We start from the raw sequence: 23,957 nt of genomic DNA, 5'->3' as shown, positions 1-23,957 counted from the left end.
ACAAGCTAGAGATGCCATGTAGATCAGTAATCCTTCTGAATCCTCTCTTGGCTGGAAACCATACTCCAGCTCCACACAGACATTCAACCACAACTGTGCGGACTTTCTTCAGGCTTTCCCCACAGAAGTGCCAAGTCCCTTTGTAACCCCTAACATTCTCTGAACCTACTAGTCTGGCAAGCTAGTTCTAGCACACAGCTGTATATTCCCACCTGATTGTATCAAATGAGGTACTAATGTATATATCTATATACACACACATATTCTTATATTTCTATAGTCATCATAGTTACTTAAAACATTTTTATAATGTATAGCTGTTTATTAAGCTCTGTAATAGCAATAGCTATTTCTTGGTTTGTTTCGAGATAGGGTTTCTCTGTGTGGCCTTGGCTGTTCTGAAAGACCAGGCTGGCTTCAAGATTCAACTGCCTCTGCTTTTTCAGTGCTAGGATGAAGGGTATGAGCTAATTCTTGTTACATTTATATTACTGACAGGCCTCAGTGATATCCATTCATTAATTCATCTAGTACCCATAGCAACCCTACTTATATAGGACTCATTATTGCTCTATCTTCCAGATGAGAGTGAGATACAGAAAGGCTGAGTTAAGCACCCACACTGTAGTATGGAGACTTAGAGTTGGGGTTCTGGTACATGATCTGTATTCATGGTTGAATTGCCTTCAGTTATTGCTATTTCGATTTCTTTTTTCCTTCCTGTTACGGATACCATTGTGGTAGATGTAGTAGTTTGCACACTTCATTCTTTGCATTTGCCTAGACAAGTGGCTAGCTGAGGAGCACACTGGAGGTTGGGGAGTGAAGGAGTAGAGAGGTGATGCACGGAAAACTATGCTGTAGAGAGGGTTGTCCTGAAAGGGGCGAGGAGAAGGGAATTGCTTGTATTTAATTTGTCTGTTGACCAAGAAGACTGATGTGTTTACTGTATCACCTTCCTTTGGGATGGTTGACTGCTTCTATGCCTTGCACATTTATACAGGGAGTCACTGCATTCTTCATTTTCCTTTGTGATCATTTGTCTTATATAGTGCAAAGTTCTTTAAGGTTTAACTATGTCTTAACCACTTTTTAGTTTCTGTATTTTTACTCATGTATCTTCAACCCTTTGAAAACCACTAATGTCATTTTCTAGTATATTTAAAAAAACAGTTTGACTTTCAGATATGCAATTACATAGGTTGAGTTTAATTTTCCCTAATTTGCTATTCATAGAACTACATTAACCTCATGTAGCTCAAAATGGCTTTGAACTCTATGTTTATAATTACCAAGATTGGCTTTCTCCCTTTTTCACTGCCATGTGCTGGGATTACATGTGTGGACCACCCGGCTTAGTATTCTTCAAAGCATCTCAATAGTTCAGTGAATGTTTAAAAACTCATTATTGCACTTTAATTTGTGTATCTTTGTTTTCCCTCATTCCATATTATTTAATTACTGTTTTAGGATGTGATTTATTTATTTATTTATTTATTTATTGGTTTTTTCGAGACAGGGTTTCTCTGTATAGCCCTGGCTGTCCTGGAACTCACTTTGTAGACCAGGCTAGCCTCGAACTCAGAAATCCACCTGTCTCTGCCTCCTGAGTGCTGGGATTAAAGGCGTGCGCCACCACGCTCAGCTGATTTTTTTTTTTTTTTTTTTTTAAACAAAGAGTTGGTCCTTTTCTTATTGTTTAATGTTTCCTCTTTCTGAATTTGGAAAAAAATTTTTTTCTTGTTTTACCTCCCTAAATAGTGTTTCATTACTGGTTTAATACTACTCTTAAGACATGCTAGTAGTCTGTGTGAAATGTTTCGTTAGGTTAAGATTATAACAACATGACAGTTGGAGAGCTGTTACGTTTTCTTAGATTCTCATTTCCACTTCTGCTTAATTTCTAGATTTTGGATCATTGTTTGACTTGGAAAATGATCTTCCTGATGAGCTGATCCCCAATGGAGAATTAAGCCTTTTAAACAGTGGGAACCTTGTTCCAGATGCTGCGTCCAAACATAAACAACTGTCAGAGCTTCTTAGAGGAGGCAGCGGCTCTAGCATCAACCCAGGGATAGGCAATGTGAGTGCCAGCAGCCCCGTGCAACAGGGCCTTGGTGGCCAGGCTCAGGGGCAGCCGAACAGTACAAACATGGCCAGCTTAGGTGCCATGGGCAAGAGCCCTCTGAACCAAGGAGACTCATCAACACCCAACCTGCCCAAACAGGCAGCCAGCACCTCTGGGCCCACTCCCCCTGCCTCCCAAGCACTGAATCCACAAGCACAAAAGCAAGTAGGGCTGGTGACCAGTAGTCCTGCCACATCACAGACTGGACCTGGGATCTGCATGAATGCTAACTTCAACCAGACCCACCCAGGCCTTCTCAATAGTAACTCTGGCCATAGTTTAATGAATCAGGCTCAACAAGGGCAAGCTCAAGTCATGAATGGATCTCTTGGGGCTGCTGGAAGAGGAAGGGGAGCTGGAATGCCCTACCCTGCTCCAGCCATGCAGGGGACCACAAGCAGTGTGCTGGCGGAGACCTTGACACAGGTTTCCCCACAAATGGCTGGCCATGCTGGACTAAATACAGCACAGGCAGGAGGCATGACCAAGGTAAGTGAGCTGAAGTGCTTGAATGTTTCTTGAATGATGATGGGCATTTACTTTCAAGACACATGGCAGCATGGATCTGTGTGGCTTCTTATTTTCCCTTCTCTTGAAAGTTTCACATGTCCATGAAAGAAACAGGTTTTTGTTTTGTTTTGTTTTGTTTTGTTTTTGAAGTCCCTATCAGATAAATCTCTACCTCCTTTTATCTTTAAAATAAAAATTTTTCCCCAGCTAGGGGGTGGTGGTGAGAATTTGCTTTGAATTCCCATGAAGCCTAGGTTGTCCTCAATTTATAGTCCTCCTGCTGTAACCTCCTGAGTGCTGAGATGACAGGTATAAGCTGTTGATTGCCAGATTTTAACTTCCGAGGAAAATATGTAGAAATGGCACCACATAGTTGAAGCGCAGTTTCTCCCAGTAACCAGCTTTGTAATGCATCAAGGAGTCTGGTAAAGGATGCTTCTTTACTCAGCTGGTGAGGTGCATCCTCCTGTCTGCTCTTTTCTTTCTATTACTTAGGAATGTGTTCACTGTCACAGTCTCCATTTTAGTCGTAAAGACGCTATGTCTAGAGACGGTCAGCTTCTTGCCACTGTTGACAGTGGAGAGGGATTTGTAGAGCTTTGTGTCTCAGTGAAAACATCAGAACAGTGGTTCTCAAAGTGGTCCTCGAACCAGCAATACCAGCATCATCTGCGAGCTTGTCAGAGGTAGACTCTCTCCACTGGTTTGCACACTGAAGTTATATTGCCTCCCACTCTGGGACTCTAGGTAGTTCCAGGGCCCTTCTATATGGTCTTCATCTCATGTTCTAGAGAAAGGCCTGGGTTGTAGTTTCAGCTACCAGCCTTGAAACTGTTGCGAATAACAGGATCTGAACTTAGAGAAGAGGGAACGGTAATATCAAGGTAGATGTGAAGTAGCTTAAAAAAAAAAGATGGAAACTGGAGAGAGAAGGGTACAGAGAAAGGAAACCCAGGCTGATTGCTGTTTAAGCACCAAACCTTGTAGAAGCTTTGTGACCCAAGGTTTCTGAATGGCAGCCACTGAGTATACCTATTCTGTGCAGTGCAACCAACAAATTCCAGGTAGGACTGTGGATTTGATTAGACCTGAAGAAGGGAAAGGGAGAAATTATTAGAATATTTCCTGGAGGGTTGAGGATAATGTGGTAAACTGGTGTAAAGTCTTGATGCTACCATAGATAGAAGATTTTTTTTAACTTAAATAAAAGCGAAGTAATTTCCAACATTAAAAGTTCAGTTACCTTTTTTGAAAAGTTAGTAGAGGGAGAATGTAGACTTAAATTACAGTTATGCTTGGCAGAGGAATGGTTTGTTATACTTCCATATCCTTTTGACAGTTATATTGGAAGGGGGTTTTTAATGACCTTATTGCCTCTGGGTAGATCAGTTGCTGAACCCTTTTAATTCATATTCCAAACTAAACAGTTTAAAAAGGATTTTTTTGAGAATTGGAATTATGTTTAAAAATATACATAATATCAGTGCAATAGTTGTCAAACTTTTTGGTCCCAGGATTTTTTTTTTTTTTTTTTTTTTTTTTTTTTTGGTTTTTCGAGACAGGGTTTCTCTGTGTAGCCCTGGCTGTCCTGGCACTCACTTTGTAGACCAGGCTGGCCTCGAACTCAGAAATCCGCCTGCCTCTGCCTCCCGAGTGCTGGGATTAAAGGCGTGCGCCACCACGCCCGGCTCCAGGATTATTTAATAACCTTAAAAATTATGAAGGACCCCACTTGGGTTTTTGAGAAAGGGTTTCCTTTTGTAACCCTATCTGGCCTAGAATGACTATGTAGATAGATCAGGCTGGTCTTAAACTTGTCACTGACCTCCTGCATCTGCTGTGTAAAAGTGCTATGGTTACAGAGATTGTCATCATGCCTGTCTAGTAAGTCTCTTCACAACTATAGTCACAAAAAAGTATAGATAGATAATTGCCTTTGTGTATGTCTGTGTGTCGCATGTGTGCAGTGCCCATGGAGGCCAGAAGAGAGTGGAGGATCTCCTGAAACTGGAGTTATGGGTGATTGCAAGCTGCTATGTAGGTACTGGGAAATGAACCCAGCAAGCGCTTAATGACAGAGGTATCTCTCTAGCTCCTATTTACAGGAAAATTTTAAAACACTAGTCCACTTCATTAAACATGAAGTTCAGTGGCATTCTACACTAACAAGAGATCTGGTAAGTCTATTACAGCCTAAGTCGGATGTGATTCCTTGTTTGTAGTTCTTCATGGGACTGTAGGGATATCTGACTTGGTCCAGGAGGCATGCTTTATGCACTGGATACTTACGATGGTTTCATTGTTTCACTGTTGCCGTTATCTTGTTTCAGACATAGTTTATACATGTACATCTTCGTGCAAGTGAATAAGTGGATAAATCTTCGGAAGTGTAGTTTTTTAAAATTTATATGTATGTGTGTCTGTGTGTATATGCATGTGTGCATATATATATGTGTGTATGCATGTCTGCAGAAAGAGAGCATTAGATCCCCAGAGCTTGAGTTACTAGGATCATATGAGGTACCTGTTGTGGGTGATGGAAACTGAACTTCAGTTCTCTGGTAGAGCAGCAAGTGCTCTTATTGTTCAGTCATGGTAGGGAAATTTGAATGGAAGAATATTTAAAATAAACAGACACAGGTTAGATGTTCTGTTGTACTCCTGTAGTTCTAGCATTCACAGGGCTAGGGGCATCATTATCATCCATCAATTGACAAACATCAATTTCCAGGCCATCCAGGACTACCTAGTGAGACCTTTTCTAAAACAAAATCAATACTTGAAAAAGAACATATCTACGACTATAGATATACAATTATTGTGCAAAATTTATTGTTACCCATGTTGAATGAACCTGTTTAAATCCTTTTCAACATTGGATGTGGTTAGATACTAATTTCTTATACTTGTCACTCTTGTCAAATTGTTTTTATTAGAATGTTTCCATAAGTTCACAAATAATTGTTTTCTCAGATTATTTTCTGTGTATGGGAGTGCGTGTCTGCCTGCCTATAGTGCTAGGGATCCAACCCAGGGATTTACATATGTTAGGTAAGTGTTCTACCACTGAGCTGTAGCTTATTGCTTTTTATTTATTACCAGTTTAAGACTTCCAGTAAATAGCTTTTCCTCTTTTCAATTTATCAAATTAGCCCCACACATTTACAATATATCTGTCACATGTTTTGTCAGGGATATATTTTTTTGTTTGCATGGAAACATCCATTTTTTTCTTTCTATGTTTTTGGATTGTATATCTGAAACTGCTTTCCCTATTCCAAACTATAAATGTTCGTTTGTTCTGGATGTGGTAACACTCACTTGTATTTTAACAACTTGAGAGGCAAAAGATAAGGGAATGACTTGAGCTCTGGAGTTCTACCTCAGCATAGATAATATAATAAGCAAGATCTGTTGTTGCACTCACCCCCAAAAAGGAAAGAAAAGTATTCTCTTAATGTTTCTTCATTATTTCTTAAATCTTGACCTCACTTTTGGTTCAGGGTTGTGGCATAGCACTTGTTTTAGTAAGCGTGAGGCCCTGGGCATTCCAACCCCAGCACCATGCTCTAAGAATTCCCTCCTCACAATAAACAGAGTCACCAAAGAAATAATTTAATTTTGACCAAAGATAAATCTGGTGTTGTTTTTTCCAACTGATAGTAGTCACAGTGTACTTTCTTTAGCTGTAGTGGTCCGTCTTCTGTCTTGTTTTGGGCTAGATACTGATCTTTGTCTACATCTGTGCTTGAAAGTCATCCTAGCTTTTTGGTTCATGGTGGTTCTCAGCCCTGGCCGAACATTAGAATTACATGAGGAGTTTTAAAGTCTGAATCTCATTGCTGACCAATTAGGTTAGAATCTCTGGGGCATAGACAGGAAGGACATGGTTACAGTTTATATTCCTCAGATGATTTTTCATGGCAGACAGGGATAAGGGTTTTTTGGGGTTTTTTTTTGTTTGTTTGTTTTGGTTTTTGGTTTTTCTGAGACAGGGTTTCTCTGTATAGCCCCGGCTGTCCTGGAACTCACTTTGTAGACCAGGCTGGCCTTGAACTCAGAAATCCGCCTGTCTCTGCCTCCCAAGTGCTAGAATTAAAGGCGTGCGCCACCACCGCCCGAAGGGTTTTTATTTTAGGTAAATACAAGAACTTTTTCCATCTGCAGTTGGTCCATCAGTAATGTGCTTTCTGCACAAGCATGAGGACCTGAATTTGATCCCTGGATCCACTCTGAGTTGGAGAGGTGGAAATACCAGATTAGGGTTTGGTGCCAGCCAGCCTCGTCTGATTAATGAACACGAGGCCAGTGAAATACACTGTGAAACAGCCAAAGCAAACCAAAACAGTTTCTTAAAGTCGAGTGACCACTTTCTTTGTATATAGTACATTTTTGTTGTTGTTTCTTGGTTTATTATGGTTTAGTTTACTATAGGAGACAAGTTCCATTTCATTATTTAATTGGCTGTTTTAATACAGGGATTAATGTGCAGATGTCATTAGAGTCTGGCTACTTTATGAACTTTTTATTTTACTACTACTTCAGCTGATCCTCTTGGGTTTTCCAAGAGAATCTTTTGCATTATTGATATTTTTGTCTTCTTCTGGATATATTTATGCTCTTGGGCATCTGTTTAGTTTCTGATTTGAATGAAAGTTTATCTGGTGTTTTAAGTAGAATGTGAGCTTTAGTTTGCAACCAAAGGCAATTGATGTATTTTAAAATTAGGGCATAGTCTCCTTTGATAAATGTTAGGTTTTATTATATTCATTTCTTACACCTCTAGTAATTACGATTCTTTTGTAAGTAAATTATTTTTTGCTTTGGTTATCAGGAGATTTGTTCATATTAAATTGAATCACACTTGTGATTGTAATAATTAAAACAATGTAATTCCTGAATTCTTTAGGATTTTTTTTTTAAAGATTTATTTATTTATTATATGTAAGTACACTGTAGCTGTCTTCAGACATCCCAGAAGAGGGCATCAGATCTCATTACAAATGGTTGTCAGCCACCATGTGGTTACTGGGATTTGAACTCAGGACCTTTGGAAGAGCACTCAGTGCTCTTTACCTCTGAGCCATCTCTCCAGCCCCCATAGGATTGTTTTGTTTTGTTTTGTTTTTGTTTTTGTTTGTTTGTTTTTTTGAGGCAGGGTTTCTCTGTGTAGCCCTGGCTGTCCTGGAACTCACTCTGTAGACCAGGCTGGCCTAGAATTCAGAAAACCGCCTGCCTCTGTCTCCCAAGTGCTGAGATTAAAGAAAGACGTGCGCCACCAAAGCCCAGCCAGGATTTTTTTTTTTAATTTCTTTTTTTTTTTTTTTTTTTTTTTACATTTATTTATTATGTATAGTGGTCTGCCTGCATATATGCTTGTATGCAGGAAGAGGGGGCCAGATCCCATTATAGATTTTTTTTGTGAGCCACCATGTGGTTGCTGGGAGTTAAATTCAGGTCCTCTGGAAAAGCAGCCTGTGCTTTTAGCCACAGAGCCTTCTCTCCAGTCCCATATTTTAGGATTTTTGTTTCTTATCGTGTGGGGTTGGTTTGTTTGTTGTGTGTGTGTGTGTGATTAGTGTTAACCCAATCAAAGAGATGTTGGATGTTCCTTCTGTCTCCTCCTTGGGCAATTGAAGCAGTGTTGACATGTTTTAATTCCTTGAAGAATGTCACCTGGACAAGCACAGGGACCCGAAGCTGCCTCATTTTCTGTCTTTGCCTTCCTTTCTGTGGAAACTATGGGTTTTTCCTCCAGACTAAATTGAAATCTTTTGTCAGTTTCCTGGTTTTGGACCTTGGTCTTTTGAATTGATGTAGTTTCTCTGTGTTATTTTGGAAAAGTGTAAATTTACTTTGATTTTTAAGAAAAACTCAAATATTTACTTCATGTTAAAATATATGTAGTGGCCAGAGCAAAAGCACATGCTGTTTTTGCAAAGGTTTCAGGCTCAAGTCCCAGCGTGTGTGGTGGCTCACAACCATTCATGACTTTTCTGACCTCACCTCTGTTAACACTGAGAATGCACAAGGTGCATAAACATACATGCAAACAAACCTTATACACATAAAATAAACAAATCCCAAGAGTGCACACGCACACACGCCTCCCTTCCAGATCAGTCACCAGTCAACACTCTTAGAGACTTAGATCGTAGGCCCAGTCTGATCTGGCAACTCCTTAATTGAGGATTTCTCTTTGGGGTAGGTTATGTCAGCTTGACAATAAAAGCTAACCAGCAAACCTGGTCAGGTGGTCCAGATTATTTCTGACTTTAAAGTTAATAAAAAATTTACTATTGTATGTCACTGTAGAAATCCTTTTTGTTTTTTCTCACACAACTGGAAAGATAGCAAAATAAGTAGATACAGAGAGTTAAGAACGGGCCCTTGTTAGTGTATGAGGAGACTTTTGAGATACTACCCTCCCCACCTTTTAAGAATGTTTTCAGAAAGGTGGAGCTTGCTGTTGCCTGGGAACCTTCTTCCTAGGGTAAAGGTTTTCACACATACCCTGGTGCCAGCCACTGACAACTATCATTTTGCACCACTGGCTTAAAATCAAAGCTGGGACATGCACACAAAATGCCCAAGAGCAAGACAGTTTTTGATTCAGCCATTTTGGGGTGTTGTCTGAGACTTTATAACAAGTTCCTCCAAGGTGAACCTAATATGCCAATCAGAGACTGTATGCTGGGACTAAAGGAAAGATGAACAGAATGTAGTTATTAAAGAATTAGTAGAATCAATCAAGTTGGCTGTTAAAGGCGTGGTTAATCCATCCTCATTCTTTAAACGGTTGGGAATCTCTGGTAATTAGTAATACTGTATGGTTGTCTGATACTTCTCACTCTGATGTAACATCATCTAATTTTTTGTTTAATGTAACATAAAGAAAGAAAGGTAGCAAGGTTTCTCAGTGTGTAAAGATACATCCTGCCAAGGAAGATGGCCTGAGTTCATCCCTGGGTACCTGCCTGGAGGAAGAGAAAAACTGACTCCTGCAGGTTGTCTGTCCTCTGAACACATGTAAACATACAGACATTCACACATACCTCCCCCTAAAAATGTAATTAAATTGAAAAATAATGCAAATTAAATGGAATTTACTGTTCCAAAAAATCATAATTTGGTTCTTTTAGAAGATCACAGCAGAGATAAGTAGTTTGTAAAATAAACCTACCTAGCACAGTGAAGTATGTTGCATGAGGGATGTATGTATACAGCCTGTAGAGGAGCAGCTTTTGAGCAGAAGTACTGAACCGTTTCAGGAATCTCACCATAACTACAGGGGAAGTCCAAGCTTCAAGAGTGGAGCTTGGGCTCTGAAGTGACCTACCTAGGTTCATATGCAGGTTGAAAATCATTCTCCTCCCAATCTTTTATATGAGGTTAATAATAGTACCCACCCCCAAGAACTGTTTTTGACAATTTTGAGGGGCTATAGGATTTGGTAATGACTAAATGAGGTATGTGAGAGCAGTTCTCAGTACATTGCCTAGGCATTCCCTCCCTCCCTCCCTCCTTCCCCCCTCCCTCCCTCCCTCCTTCCTTCCCCCCTCCCTCTGCCCCTCCCTCTCTCCCTCCCCCCCCTCTCTTTCTTTCTGTTTGTTTTGAAATTGAAAAGTGTTTCCTTGAGACATGAGATAACCATAAACGTGTGGTTTACAATGAGACCCTTTCTTTTTACAAAATTTAAAAGCATGGGATTTTCTAGAGGAGAAAACATAATCCTATCCCTACCAGCCTTTTGTTTATATTTATTTATAGTAGGTGTGAGCTTGCATGTGTGGAAGTAAGAGTGTGTGGGCGTTGGTTCTCTCTTTTAAGGTTGTAGGCTCCAGGATGGAACTTGGGTGTCAAACTAACCTGCTTGACAGGGCTCACTTCTATGCATAATTATTTGTCTTTTAAAGTCAGAGTTGAAGTCAGGTTTTTCTCTTTTCTAGTTAGCTGATTATTCTCTGTAATATAACCTGAATGAATATTTGCATATTAGCAACACTGAAAAATTCTTTATTATCAAAGACCAATACTTGCAGAAGGAATGAATAAATAGAATAGACAAGGAATTGCCTTTTTATTTTGTCAACTAACAGTCAACTCTTATGATCTGGAATTAAAGACATAGTATAGTTAATTTTTAATGTTTTATTTATGTTTCTGGAAATATAATGCACATAGAGTGGAGTGAACAAATCTTGTATCTGTCATAACTCATACACCTTTGCTCTCCAGCCTTCAAGATGTAGGACAGTTTTATTACCTAGAAAATTTCTTTGTACCCACCTTCACCCTGTGTTGGTTACTTTTCCCATCACTGCAACAAAACACCCAACAAAAAGCGACTTTAAAAAAGGAAGAGTTTATTTTAACTCAGAGTTCCAGCAGGAACTTGAGGCAGCCAGTCACCTTGCATCTGCAGTGGAGAGAAAGATGAGTTGCTGGTACTAAATTGGCTTTCTTCTTCTTTATGTGTTCGAGGAACTTATTCAGGGAATGGTGCTGCCTGCTTTAAGGTTATCGTCCCACTTTAATGAAGCTAATTTAGAAAATCCACCACAGGTAAAACTAGAAGCTTGCCTCTGCAGTGATTCTGGGCCCGGTCAAGTTGACTCTGTTATCCACAGCATATCTTGTATCAGTTACTTTTCTTTCACGTTGATAAAACACCCTGAGCAAGGCATTCTATAAAAGAAAGGGTTAAGACTCCTTAAACAGTACCAACAACTGGGGGCCAATTATTCAAATGCCAGATATTATGGGAACATTTATTATTCAAACCACTACATTCTACTCCCTGGATAGCCTTGTATTCAAAACATAATGCAAAAAGAATTTAGTTCAAGTTCAAAAGGTCCCCATCCTATTTCTTTTTGTAATAATTTTATTTTCATTTTATGTGTACTGGTGTTTTGCCTGCCTGTGTCTGTGTGTGGGTGTCAAATCTTAGAGTTGTAGACAGTTGTGAACTGCCATGTGGGTACTGGGAATTGAACCTGTGTCATCTGGAAGAGCATTCAGTGTTCGAAATCGCTGAGCCATTTCTCCAGTACTCCCCCCTGCCCCACATTCCCCCAATCATTTCACGATCACAACACAATTTAAAAGATGAAAATTTCTTATGAGACTCAGGACAATATCTTAACTCTCATTCCCTGTAAAATCAAAAAGCAAATTACATCCCTCAAAAATGGAGTGTTGCAGAGCATACATTACCAATGTTAGAGGCTCTGACACCCTACAGAGACATATATGCAGGCAAAATACCAATGTACATGAGATAAAAAAATAGTATTTGTCTTAAACAACATTTTGGTAGATTTTACCTTTTATTCGTTCTGACAATCTTAGTCTTTTAGATCTTTAGTTTAGTACACTTCCAACTGAGCCTGCTATTTTTAGTCTTAGTTATGGTGGTTACTACTTAATGTTGATACCTAGATTTACATTTCTCACTTTGCTGGGTCTCTTTGGTGCTTTGTTCCTTTTCCTCATTTTTTTGAAGTCTTAATTCCAACATGGCTGTCATTTGTGTGTCTGGTTCCCCTTACAGTCTTTTTTTTTTTTTTTTTTTAATGGAATATAATCCTGGGTATTGGTCACATTTCCCTGCCTTTGTGCATGCTCAGTAAGTTCTTACTTATGTAGTAGACAAAGTGGATGACATGCTGGTGAAAGTAGTTTGTTGTTTTCTGTTGGAGACTGAGAGGATTTGTTCTTTTGTTTTTTTGTTTTTTTGTTTTTCGAGACAGGGTTTCTCTGTATAGCCCTGGCTGTCCTGGACCTCACTTTGTAGACCAGGCTGGCCTCAAACTCAGAAATCCACCTGCCTCTGCCTCCCGAGTGCTGGGATTTGTTCTGTCAGTTACTTCTGATCTTTTCTTCGAGGCTAGTCATAAAAGAAGCTGAATGTGGTCTTTTGGAGCCCCTTTAGATTCCTGGGGTAGTCAACTAAGCTCTGAAAGTTGGGCTGTTAGATTAGACCTTCTGTCTCTTCTGTTCAGTAGACACACCCTGAGCACTCTAATCGTGCAGCCAGCTTGAACAGGCTCCAGGTGAGGCTGGCTGGTAATGTAGTATTTCTGAGGACAAAGTTTTGATGGTGTGAACATGCTGTATGGAATGCAGTTGGTGGCCTATAGTGATTTACAAATGATTTCTGTTTTCCAAGTTGTCCACAGAATAATTTCACTGCACAAACCTGTGAAGTGCTGTGTTTTTTCTTAATGTATTTGAGCCAAAACATGACCAGCTGTTCCAAAGTTACAAGGAGTAACATCATTTAAAATTAGAAAGTAGCAGACTTATTATACTTACTGTATTTGACTCCAAAAATTGTGTTTGTTAACCACCTGCCTGTCAAATGATAAACTATATAATGCCTTTTTTTTTTTTTATCTGTATAGGTCAGGCTTCCACCTATACAAAATGTATAGAGAATATATCCGTGAGAGTCATTTCCCAGGGTTATTTTTCATTGTATGAAAGGATTGCTTAAAGTCTTAAAAAGATGCATCCCTGTGCACTTAGGTTTTCCTGACCTCTGAGCAGGCCATGGCTTTCTAGTTTGATGGTGTGAACATGCTGTATGGAATGCAGTTGGTGGCCTACAGTGATTTACTAATGATTTCTGTTTAAGTATCTGTTCAGCAAGTCACATTTGCAAGGCCCATAAGATTATAGACTTTTCTATAAATGAATGGATGAATGAATAAGAGGCTATTATATAATTATGTCTGTACACATTTTGAATCTGTAAACCATTCATTCAGCCATTCATTCATTTATTCATTCATTTTTGAGATGGTCTCTTTACAGAGCCCTGGCTATAGAACTCACTATGTAGACCAGGCTGACTCCAGACTCACAGCCAGACTCACAGCGATCTGACTATCAGTGTCTCTTTAGTGCTGAGATTAAAGTTGTGCACCACAATACCTAACAAAATAATCTGTCTTCTAAAATACATATGTATTCATTTTTATGTATGTTGGCGTTGCCTGCTAGTGTGCATCTTGTGCATGCAGTTTTTATGGAAGCCAGAAGAGGGTGTGAGATCCCTGCCACTACTGGAGGCATACAGGAACTCAACTCAGGTTCTCTGCAAGAGTAGCAAGTCCTCCTGACTGCTGAGTCCATCTACATTTTTATATATCGTGATGGCAAAGAGAAGTTTGATTTGTAACATTCTGAGTTTTGTTTTTTGAAGATTTACTTTATTTTATGTGCATGAGCGTTTTCCTTGCATGCATGGATATGTGCACACCACATAGAAAAGTATAACCAATGTCTTTATTTTTATTGGTCAAAATTAACATTTGTTGACATTTATATTTTTGTCAATTTGTTTTTCATTTTCAAGTAGTCTTCATTATTATTTTTAGTGCTGTTTTAGATTCATAGATTTTCAAGATAGTACAGAAGGTCCCATGTTTCCTTTTCCTTTATCTTCCACCCATCTCATGTTCTGGTGGTACATTGTTTCACCTACTGAGCCAGTGCTGACACAAGACAATTGCCAAGATGATTGTTTTTTCTTCTTTATATACTGTTCTTAGAGCCCATCTAAAATACTATACCACATATAATTGTCATAGTTCTTTAGGTTTCTTTCGGAGGTGGCATTTTTCTTCAGTGTTTGTTGTGTTTTGATGACCTTGACAGTTTTGAAAATTGATTATGGATATTGCTGAATGTCTCTCTTTTTGATATTTCTCTGATATTTTTCGCAAGGAAAGCACTTGTTGCTCTTACAAAGGGGATGGGTTTGGTTCCCAGTTCCCACATAGTCCCAACCATCTGTAACTTCAGGTCTTTGGGATCTAAAACACTGACATACATAAAATAATGCCCCCCCCCCCCCCTTTAAAGAATGGAGTCATAAGAATTTGTAGAAAGCAGGAGCAAGTGAGGGAGCCATCTTGGGTCCCGGGTCTCTCAAGATCAGTCTACACAGGTCAGCTCACGGGCTGCGAAGGGTGAGCAAGCAGATTGCAGAAGTGACACAGCTTCTGGGACAGACTCTGTTTCCGGCTCCAGACATCTGGGCACCTTTCCTGCCAGAGGAGAGGTGTCCACCTGGGAGGGCTCTTTCGGAGCAGGAGAGGGAGCCATCTTGGGTCCTGGATCCCTCAGAGTCTAGTCTGCCCAGGTGAGAGTGTGTCTACAGAAGCGACACAGATACTGGGACAGACCCCGTTTCGGGCTCCAGACATCCGGGCACCTTCCCCACTAGAGGAAAGGTGTCTGCCTGGGAGGGCTCTGACCTCCAGAGCAGGTGAGAGAGCCATCTTGTGTCCCCTGTCCCTCAGAGACCAGTCTGTGTAGGTGAACGTGCAGACTGCATAGGCAACACATCTTCTGGGAGGGACAGGCCCTGTTTCGGGCCTTCATTTTCAGCCAGGAGGCAGGTCTGAACACCAGATATCTGTGCACCTTTCCTGCAAGAGGAGAGCTTGCCTGCAGAGAGTACTCTGACCACTGAGACTCAGGAGAAAGCTAGACTCCCAGGTCTGCTGACAGAGGCTAACAGAATCACAGGAGGAACAAGCTCCAACAAGAGACAACTATAACAACTAACTCCAGAGATTACCAGATGGCGAAAGGCAAATGTAAGAATCTTACTAACAGAAACCAAGACCACTCACCATCATCAGAACCCAGCACTCCCACCTCAGCCAGTCCTGAATACCCCAACACACCCGAAAAGCTAGATTTGGATTTAAAAGCATATCTCATGATGCTGGTAGAGGACATCAAGAAGGGCTTTAATAACTCACTTAAAGAAATACAGAACACTGCTAAAGAGGTAGAAGTCCTTAAAGAATTACAGGAAAACACAACCAAACAGGTGATGGAATTGAACAAAACCATCCAAGACCTAAAAAAGGGAAGTAGACATAATAAAGAAAACCCAAAGTGAGACAATGCTGGAGATAGAAACCCTAGGAAAGAAATCTGGAACCATAGATTCGAGCTGATGCAACAGAATACAAGAGATGGAAGAGAGAATCTCAGGTGCAGAAGATTCCATAGAGAACATCAACACAACATTCAAAGAAAATAAAATGCCAAAAGATCCTAACTCAAAACATCCAGGAAATACAGGACACAATGAGAAGACCAAACCTACGGATAATAGGAGTAGATGAGAATGAAGATTTTCAACTTAAAGGGTCAGCAAATATCTTCAACAAAATTATAGACGAAAACTTCCCAAACCTAAAGAATGAGATGCCCATGAACATACAAAAAGCCTACAGAACTCCAAATAGACTGGACCAGAAAAGAAATTCCTCCCGACACATAATAATCAGAATAACAGATGCACTAAATAAAGATAGGATATTAAAAGCAGTAAGGGAAAAAGGTCAAGTAGCATATAAAGGCAGGCTTATTAGAATTACACCAGACTTCTCACCAGAGACTATGAAAGCCAGAAGATCCTGGACAGATGTTATGCAGACCCTAAGAGAACACAAATGCCAGCCCAGGCTACTATACCCAGCAAAACTCTCAATTACCATAGGTGGAAAAACCAAAGTATTCCATGATAAAACCAAATTCACACAATATCTTTCCATGAATCCAGCCCTTCAAAGGATAATAAAGGGAAAACACCAACATAAGGATGGAAACTACACCCTAGAAAAAGCAAGAAAGTAATTCTTCAATAAACCTAAAAGAAGACAGCGACAAGAACGGAATCCCAACTTTAACAACAAAAATAACCGGATGCAACAATTACTTTTCTTTAATTTCTCTTAACATCAATGGACTCAATTTCCCAATAAAAAGACATAGACTAATAGACTGGCTACATAAACAGGGCCCAACATTTTGTTGCTTACAGTTAACCCACCTCAGGGAAAAGGACAGACACTACCTCAGAGTGAAAGGCTGGAAAACAATTTTCCAAGCAAATGGTCCAAAGAAACAAGCTGGAGTAGCCATTCTAATATCGAATAAAATCGACTTTCAACCCAAAGTTATCAAAAAAGACAAGGAGGGGCACTTCATAGTCATCAAAGGTAAAATCTACCAAGATGAACTTTTAATTCTGAATATCTATGCTCCAAATACAAGGGCAGCCACATTCATTAAAGAAACTTTAGTAAAGCTCAAAGCACACATTGCACCTCACACAATAATAGTGGGAGACTTCAACACCCCACTCTCACCAATGGACAGATCATGGAAACAGAAACTAAACAGTCACATGGACACTAACAGAAGTTATGAAACAAATGGATTTAATAGATATCCACAGAACATTTTATCCTAAAACAAAAGGATATACCTTCTTCTCAGCGCCACATGGTACCTCCTCCAAAATTGACCATATAATTGGTCACAAAACAATCCTCCACAGATACAAAAATATTGAAATTATCCCATGCATCCTATCTGATCACCACAGACTAAAGCTGATCTTCAATAACAACATAAATAATAGAAAGCCAACATTCTTGTGAAAACTGAACAACACTCTATTCAATGATTCCTTGGTCAAGGATGAAATAAATTAAAGACTTTAGAGTTTAATGAAAATCAAGCCACAACATACCCAATCTTATGGGACACAATGAAAGCATTCCTAAGAGAAAAACTCATAGCCCTGAGTGCCTCCAAAAAAAACCAGAGAGAGCATACACTAGCAACCTGACCGCACACCTAGAAGCTCTAGAACTAAAGGAAGCAAATTCACCCAAGAGGAGTAGAAGGCAGGAAATAATCAAACTCAGGGCTGAAATCAACCAAGTAGAAACAAAAAGAACTATTCAAAGAATCAACCAAACCAGGAGCTTGTTCTTTGAGAAAATCAACAAGATAGATAAACCCTTATCCAGACTAACTAGAGGGCACAGGGACAGTATCCTAATTAACAAAATCAAAAGTGAAAAAGGAGACATAACAACAGAAACTGAGGAAATCCAAAACATCATCAGATCCCACTACAAAAGGCTATACTCAACAAAACTAGAAAACGTGGATGAAATGGACAACTTCCTAGACAGATACCAGGTACCAAAGTTAAATCAGGATCAGGTTAATGATCTAAACAGTCCTATATCCCCTAAAGAAATAGAAGCAGTCATTAATAGTCTCCTAACCAAAAAAAGCCCAGGACCAGATGGCTTTAGTGCAGAGTTCTATCAGACCTTCAAATAAGACCTAATTCCAACTCTTTTCAAACTATTCCACAAAATAGAAACAGAAGGTACTTTACCCAATTCATTCTATGAAGCCACAATCACTCTGATGCCTAAACCACACAAAGACCCAACAAAGATAGAGAACTTCAGACCAATTTCCCTTATGAATATCGGTGCAAAAATACTCAATAAAATTCTTGCTAACCAAATCCAAGAACACATCAAAATGATCATCCATCATGACCAAGTAGGTTTCATCCCAGGGATGCAGGGATGGTTTAATATGCGGAAATCCATCAACGCAATCCACTATATAAACAAACTCAAAGACAAAAACCACATGATCATCTCGGTAGATGTTGAGAAAGCATTTGACAAAATCTAACACCCCTTCATGATAAAAGTCTTGGAAAGATCAGGAATTCGAGGCCCATACCTAAACATAATAAAAGCAATCTACAACAAACCAGTAGCCAAGGTCAAACTAAATGGAGAGAAACTCGAAGCAATCCCACTAAAATCAGGGACTAGACAAGGCTGCCCACTTTCTCCCTACCTATTCAATATAGTACTTGAAGTTCTAGCCAGAGCAATTCGACAACAAAAGGAGATCTAGGGGATACAAATTGGAAAGGAAGAAGTCAAAATATCACTATTTGCAGATGATATGATAGTATAAGTTACCCCAAAAATTCCACCAGAGACCTCCTAAACCTGATAAACCGCTTCAGTGCAGTAGCTGGATATAAAATTAATTCAAACAAATCAATGGCCTTTCTCTACTCAAAGGACGAGAAAGAAATTAGGGAAACAACACCCTTCACAATAGTCACAAATAATATAAAATACCTTGGTGTGACTCTTACTAAAGAAGTGAAAGATCTGTATGATAAGAACTACAAGTCTCTGAAGAAAGAAATTGAAGAAGCTCTCAGAAGATGGTAAGATCTCCCATGCTCATGGATTGGCAGGATTAATATAGTAAACTTAACTTCAAACAGATTTGATTATCTACCTTACCTGTGTAATGTGTATTCTGTCATGTAGAAATCTTCTTCTGTTTGGCTGTGGGCAGAGAAAGTTTTAAACTCTTCTAGAATATTATGAGAGAAACATTTAGAATATTTTGACTTTCCTTGTAAAAACCAGGAATTTTATATTGGTGACATTTTCTTTTTAGGAAGTGAGAATATTTTTCTACAAATAGTGATATAAAACTTCTGGAGGTATACATTTTTGTATACTACATATTTAAGGATAAGAATGTCATTCTTTTGGGGGACTTTTGAAAAATCGTAAGTGTTCTGTAGTTAGGATAGCAGCAGTTCCTTTACCACTCTATAGTACCTTCTGAAAAATAACTAGTAGATACTTCCTTCTTGGTAATGTGTGTATGATCGCAGCTGAGCTCAGTAGCAGGTGGGCTGGGCTATAGAGATCAGATCTATAGTCTCATTGCTGGAAGAGTCTGCTCCTTAGAGAAGCTGGGTTTTGTTTGTTAGTTAGTGCTTAATGATGGTAATGACACCTGGGTGGTTGAACTTGGGACTAAGTATTTTCAGGTAAATGCCACTCTGGTTTCTTGCTTAAGCTCTCCAAAGCTTAGGTACCAAAACATTCCTAATGAAGCAGCGTCTCTGGCTGCCAGAATTGAACCAGAGTTCAAATAGCAGGTATAATTGTACCTTTGTTGTACCCAGAGCCAACATGTGATTGCTGAAGCAATAAACTGAGCAGCATACAGCCTTTGGTGTCCTGATTACTCGTACTTAGTTCTGTTTTTCCTCCTTTTCTCCATTCCAGTGGTAAAGATCTGATAATGATGGCCAAGTCTCATTCATTCAGATATTTTTCTAGTCGCATTAAAATACATTAAGGCCAGGTGCGACAGTTTATAACCATGTAATCTCTGAACCATAATGAATGAGTTTGGTTTACTTAGTTGTATTAAGTACTAATGATAGCTTCAGCTAATATTTTAAATATTGTGCTGCCAAACAGTGGGTCATCATGCCATTTCAGGCAGTCACAATATTTGAGTAGAAATGACTTTAAAGAACAATTTCTCCTTATAAAATAATGTTTCTAGTAGGTATTTTAAAGAATACAGAAGTTTTAAAAGAGAAAAACTGGGACTGTTGAGACAGCTCAGAAAGTTCTTGCCATGCAAACCGGCTAACCTGAGTTTGGTCTCTGAGCTGCGTAGCATAGTGGGGTATTCCTGTGACAACCTGAGCATGTTTTAGGAAGGACTGTGAAAGGACTTTGGAACTTGGACTAAAAGATCCATTCGGTGTTAAGAGCTCTGTGGGATGTTGGATAGGAGCTTGGAAGATAATGTTGAGAACAGTGCAGACGATGGAGGCCTGGCTTGTGAAATTTCAGAGGGAATATTAAAGACATTTTTCAGGGCCATTGCTAGTTTGATTGTTAAGATTCTGTGGTTTTGGTTAGCTGGGGCTGAAGAATCAGCTGTGATTAGCAAGATGCCAGAACCACTAAAGGGAACCTTTGTGTTACTGGGACTTTGTTTTACTGGTTAGCTGGATCTAAGAAATTAGCGGTGATTAAGAAGAGACCAGCATCACTGAGGTGACATCTTCTGGGAAGTGTTTTCTGAGAGCACAGAGGCTGTGTTCCAGAGATAGCCAAGGTTGTACCTTGTGCTTTGGCTGTGCTTGGTAATGTGTAAGAGTTACCCAGGTGGTACTGGTTTTGAAGGCATGAAAGTGTCATGAAGAGCAGCTGAGGCTTGGCACTGTGAAAGACCACAGAAGACCATTGGTGAAGGCGCAGTCTCAGGTACAATTGATGGCCCAGGACTGAAGGGGTCATGCAAAGGAGTTGAGGCTTGGAACCATGAAGAGAGCCTATGAGAGGCTATTGGTGAAGCCTAGTTGCAGCGGAAGCACAGCAGTGTTTTGGAGATGCCAATACCATGAGATGACCACCAAGAACAGCAGCAGCAGTGGAGTACGGACAGCTGGAGCCTAGAAGACAAGATGTGTGTTACAAAGGGCAGGGCTGGAGAAGTGACCCAAGCCAGTGGAGGAGCCCATAAGATCATGAATGGACCTGACATTGGACGGTTGGAGTTTGATTTTGATTTTGACTGTGACTGTGCCCTGATATTTTTCCCTCTTAAAGGAAGAAAGTATTTTAGTGGAGCCTACAGAGACTTTTAATTGTAAAAAGACTTTGAATTTTAAAAGAGATTGGGTATTTTAAAGGGATTGAAATTTAATATGTAAGAATTTGCAAAAGCTGTGGGACTTTTAAAGTTATTTAGATCTTGGGTATGAATAAGAAAGTAAGGGTTAAGGCTTAATAGTGATGTGTTTGTGTGTCAAATTGATAAGGGGTCAGTTTTACTGACTGGTTTTGTGTTAACTAGACACAAGCTGGAGTTATCACAGAGAAAGGAGCTGCAGTTGAGAAAATGAGATCTTGCTGTAAGGCATTTTCTCAATTAGTGATCAACGTGGGAGGTCCCCTTGTGGGTGGGACCATCTCTGGGCTGATAGTCTTGGGTTCTGTAAGAGAGCAGGCTGAGCAAGCCAGAGGAAGCAAGCCAGTAAGAAACATCCCTCCATGGCCTCTGCATCAGCTCCTGTATCCTGACCTGCTTGAGTTCCCGTCCTGACTTCCTTGGTGATGAACAGCAATAGGGAAGTGTAAGCTGAATAAACCCTTTCCTGAATAAACCCTTTCCTCCCCAACTTGCATCTTGGTCATGTTTGTGCAGGAATAGAAACCCTGACTAAGACAGCAATCCACTTACATTCTGTTGTCCCTTTTAGATAGTCTTATACTCCATCATACTTTTTGTAAGTTAACTCTGGACAAGAGTACAGAGAGCATGAAGCTTGGATGCTTGATTCCTGTGCTGTGCAGATAGTAGGATGTACCCTATATGATCTTTTGAAATGGCCTTTGGCCACATGGAGAGTATCACTGATATAAGGCCCTTTCAGGCCCCCCATATTGAAATTCCAAATGGTTTCCCACTGTAAATACCTACATCTCCTATCAGTAAAACTTGTCATATAAATTAAGTACTGATTGAGACTAAAAATGGACATGACTTAGAAAGAACCGTGAAGGTTCCATTATGATCATTTGAGTGTTCCTGGGTTTGTTTGTTTGGGTTGTTTTGTTTTTGTTTTGTTTCTAGACTAAGTTTCTATGTATAGCCCTAGCTGTCCTGGAACTCACTCTGTAGACGAGGCTGGCCTTGAACTCAGAAATCTGCCTGACTCTGCCTCCCAGTGCTGGGATTAAAGGTGTGCACCACCACTGCCCAGTGTGTTCCTGTTTTATACATGAAAAAATTAAGGTTGGAGGCAAGAGGTTCATTCCTGCCATGTGGCTAGTTCAGAGCAGAATTAGAAACAAATCTCCTACTGCCCCCAGCCCAGGGCTTTGCTTGTGAATTAATATCAATTGCACCATGTAGAGATGGTGTCTCCAAAGGTCTTGGCCTGCTGAGGCATAGCACTAATATTAGACTACTGGCTTCTCTCCCAGTGCCTTAAAAGAAGTCTTATTCAAGAGGAAGCATGAGAGGGGCTTGAAACAATTTTGCAAGGAAGGTTTACTGATGACAGGAAGTGCTCAGATCTAGGGCTGTGTCTTCCTCAGAGCTACCACAGTGGTCAGCCCACCTAGGTTTTTGCTTTTCAGGTATGATCTGGTTGGTAAATGTTGCCAACAACATTGTATAGTATTGTCATTACTGGTATATATCCCTTAACTTCCATTCATCAAGTAGAGGTACTGGAAGGATTCCAAGAACAAGTGGGTGATAGCTGATGACTGAATACAGCCAAGCTTTTCCATGAAAACTGCTCTTCTTGGCTTTTTTCCAACAATGGTGGGTTGCCAAGAGAGAGAACTTTGGCTTTGCAAATGATCCAGCCATAGTCTAGGCTAGTAATGGTTCATTTTTTCTTCAGAAAGAATGAATATTTCTGGTACTTAAATTATTTACATTTTTGGTTTTTTTATATTTGTTAGATCATATTGTTTGTAGATACCTTATATAAATCTTTGGTTTTATGTGTAGTCTACTACATAGAGAAAGACTGAAAGTTCCTGCTTGACTCACCTGTCAGGCTAGACTGAAGTACACCAGGTGAGCAGTTGTGTATGTGACCTACATTGGAGCAGGAAGCACGCTGTTTTTTTTTGTTGTTGTTCATGAGTGTTTTTGTTCTTGTTGAAGTTTGGTTCATATTCCAGTTCATGTGCATTATACGAGTATATCCTGGTCATACTGCTTATGATAATTTTATTTTTCTTGAGACAGTCTTCTATATTGCTTAGTCACAGATTTCTCCTGCCTCAGCTTCCCAGATTCTGGGACCAACAGTGTTGAATGCCATAAGCCATTGTTGCTTCTTAATTCATTTGAAGTTGCTTAATAATTCATTTTAAGTTGTTGCTTCTTAATTCATTTTAAGCTCGGAATGAACAAAGTTTTTTTTTAATAATTTATTTTTATTTCATGTGCATTAGTGTTTTGCCTGCATGTATGTCTATGTGAGGGGTATCAATTCCCTGGAACTCAAGTTGCAAACAGTTGTAAGCTGCCATGTGGGTGGGTACTGGGAATTGAACTCAGGTCCTCAGGACGAGCAGCCAGTGCTCTTAACCCTTGAGCTACTTCTCCAGTTCCCTATAAACAAAGTTTTTAAGTTGAAAATATTTGATTTACTGGGATAGCTTGAAAATAATTGTCTCTTCACAATATCTGTATAGTTAGTGAGCCTTGAGTGCTTGCTTTCATCCTAATGAATTTCATAGTTATCAGAACACAGCTCATAATCAGATGCAGTGATCTCAGCTGTCCTCGATCTGCCAGCTTGAGTGTAAGCTGCTACATATTATCAGACATTCTCAGAACTGTTTTTATTTCATTATTTTTGTAGATAACCCTTGGAAAGAAATCATATTTAGTGTAATTTGACCCCCAAAGCCTTAGAATACTCATGAGGGTAGAGGAAGCAAGCATTCGTGGACTTTCTTTATGGCAGCTCTGATTTGGAATGCTTCATAAATGTGATTTTTTTTTTTAAATACTCACACAGCCCTTAGAGGAGGTGTTTTCATCTCCATTGTATATCAGAGTATAGAAGGTCTCACACACACAGTAGGTGGCA

General features: G+C 39.7%; 1 protein-coding gene across 2 annotated transcripts in view; it reads left to right on the top strand.

Moving 5' to 3' along the window:
• Positions 1–23,957, top strand: part of Crebbp (CREB binding lysine acetyltransferase) — a 132,869-nt gene that overhangs the window by 32,447 nt on the left and 76,465 nt on the right. For both annotated transcript variants that reach the window (XM_029470633.2, XM_021184469.3), the window contains exon 2: positions 1,908–2,617. In XM_029470633.2, coding sequence (XP_029326493.1) covers positions 1,908–2,617 — 710 coding nt within the window. The remainder of the gene's footprint in view (positions 1–1,907; positions 2,618–23,957) is intronic.

Source organism: Mus caroli, unplaced genomic scaffold, assembly GCF_978045245.1.
Source record: "Mus caroli unplaced genomic scaffold, Mus_caroli_1 scaffold_17, whole genome shotgun sequence".
Lineage (NCBI taxonomy): Eukaryota > Metazoa > Chordata > Mammalia > Rodentia > Muridae > Mus > Mus caroli.
The sequence above is the reverse complement of the archived record's forward strand: the minus strand, read 5'-3'. Positions and strand labels throughout refer to the sequence as shown.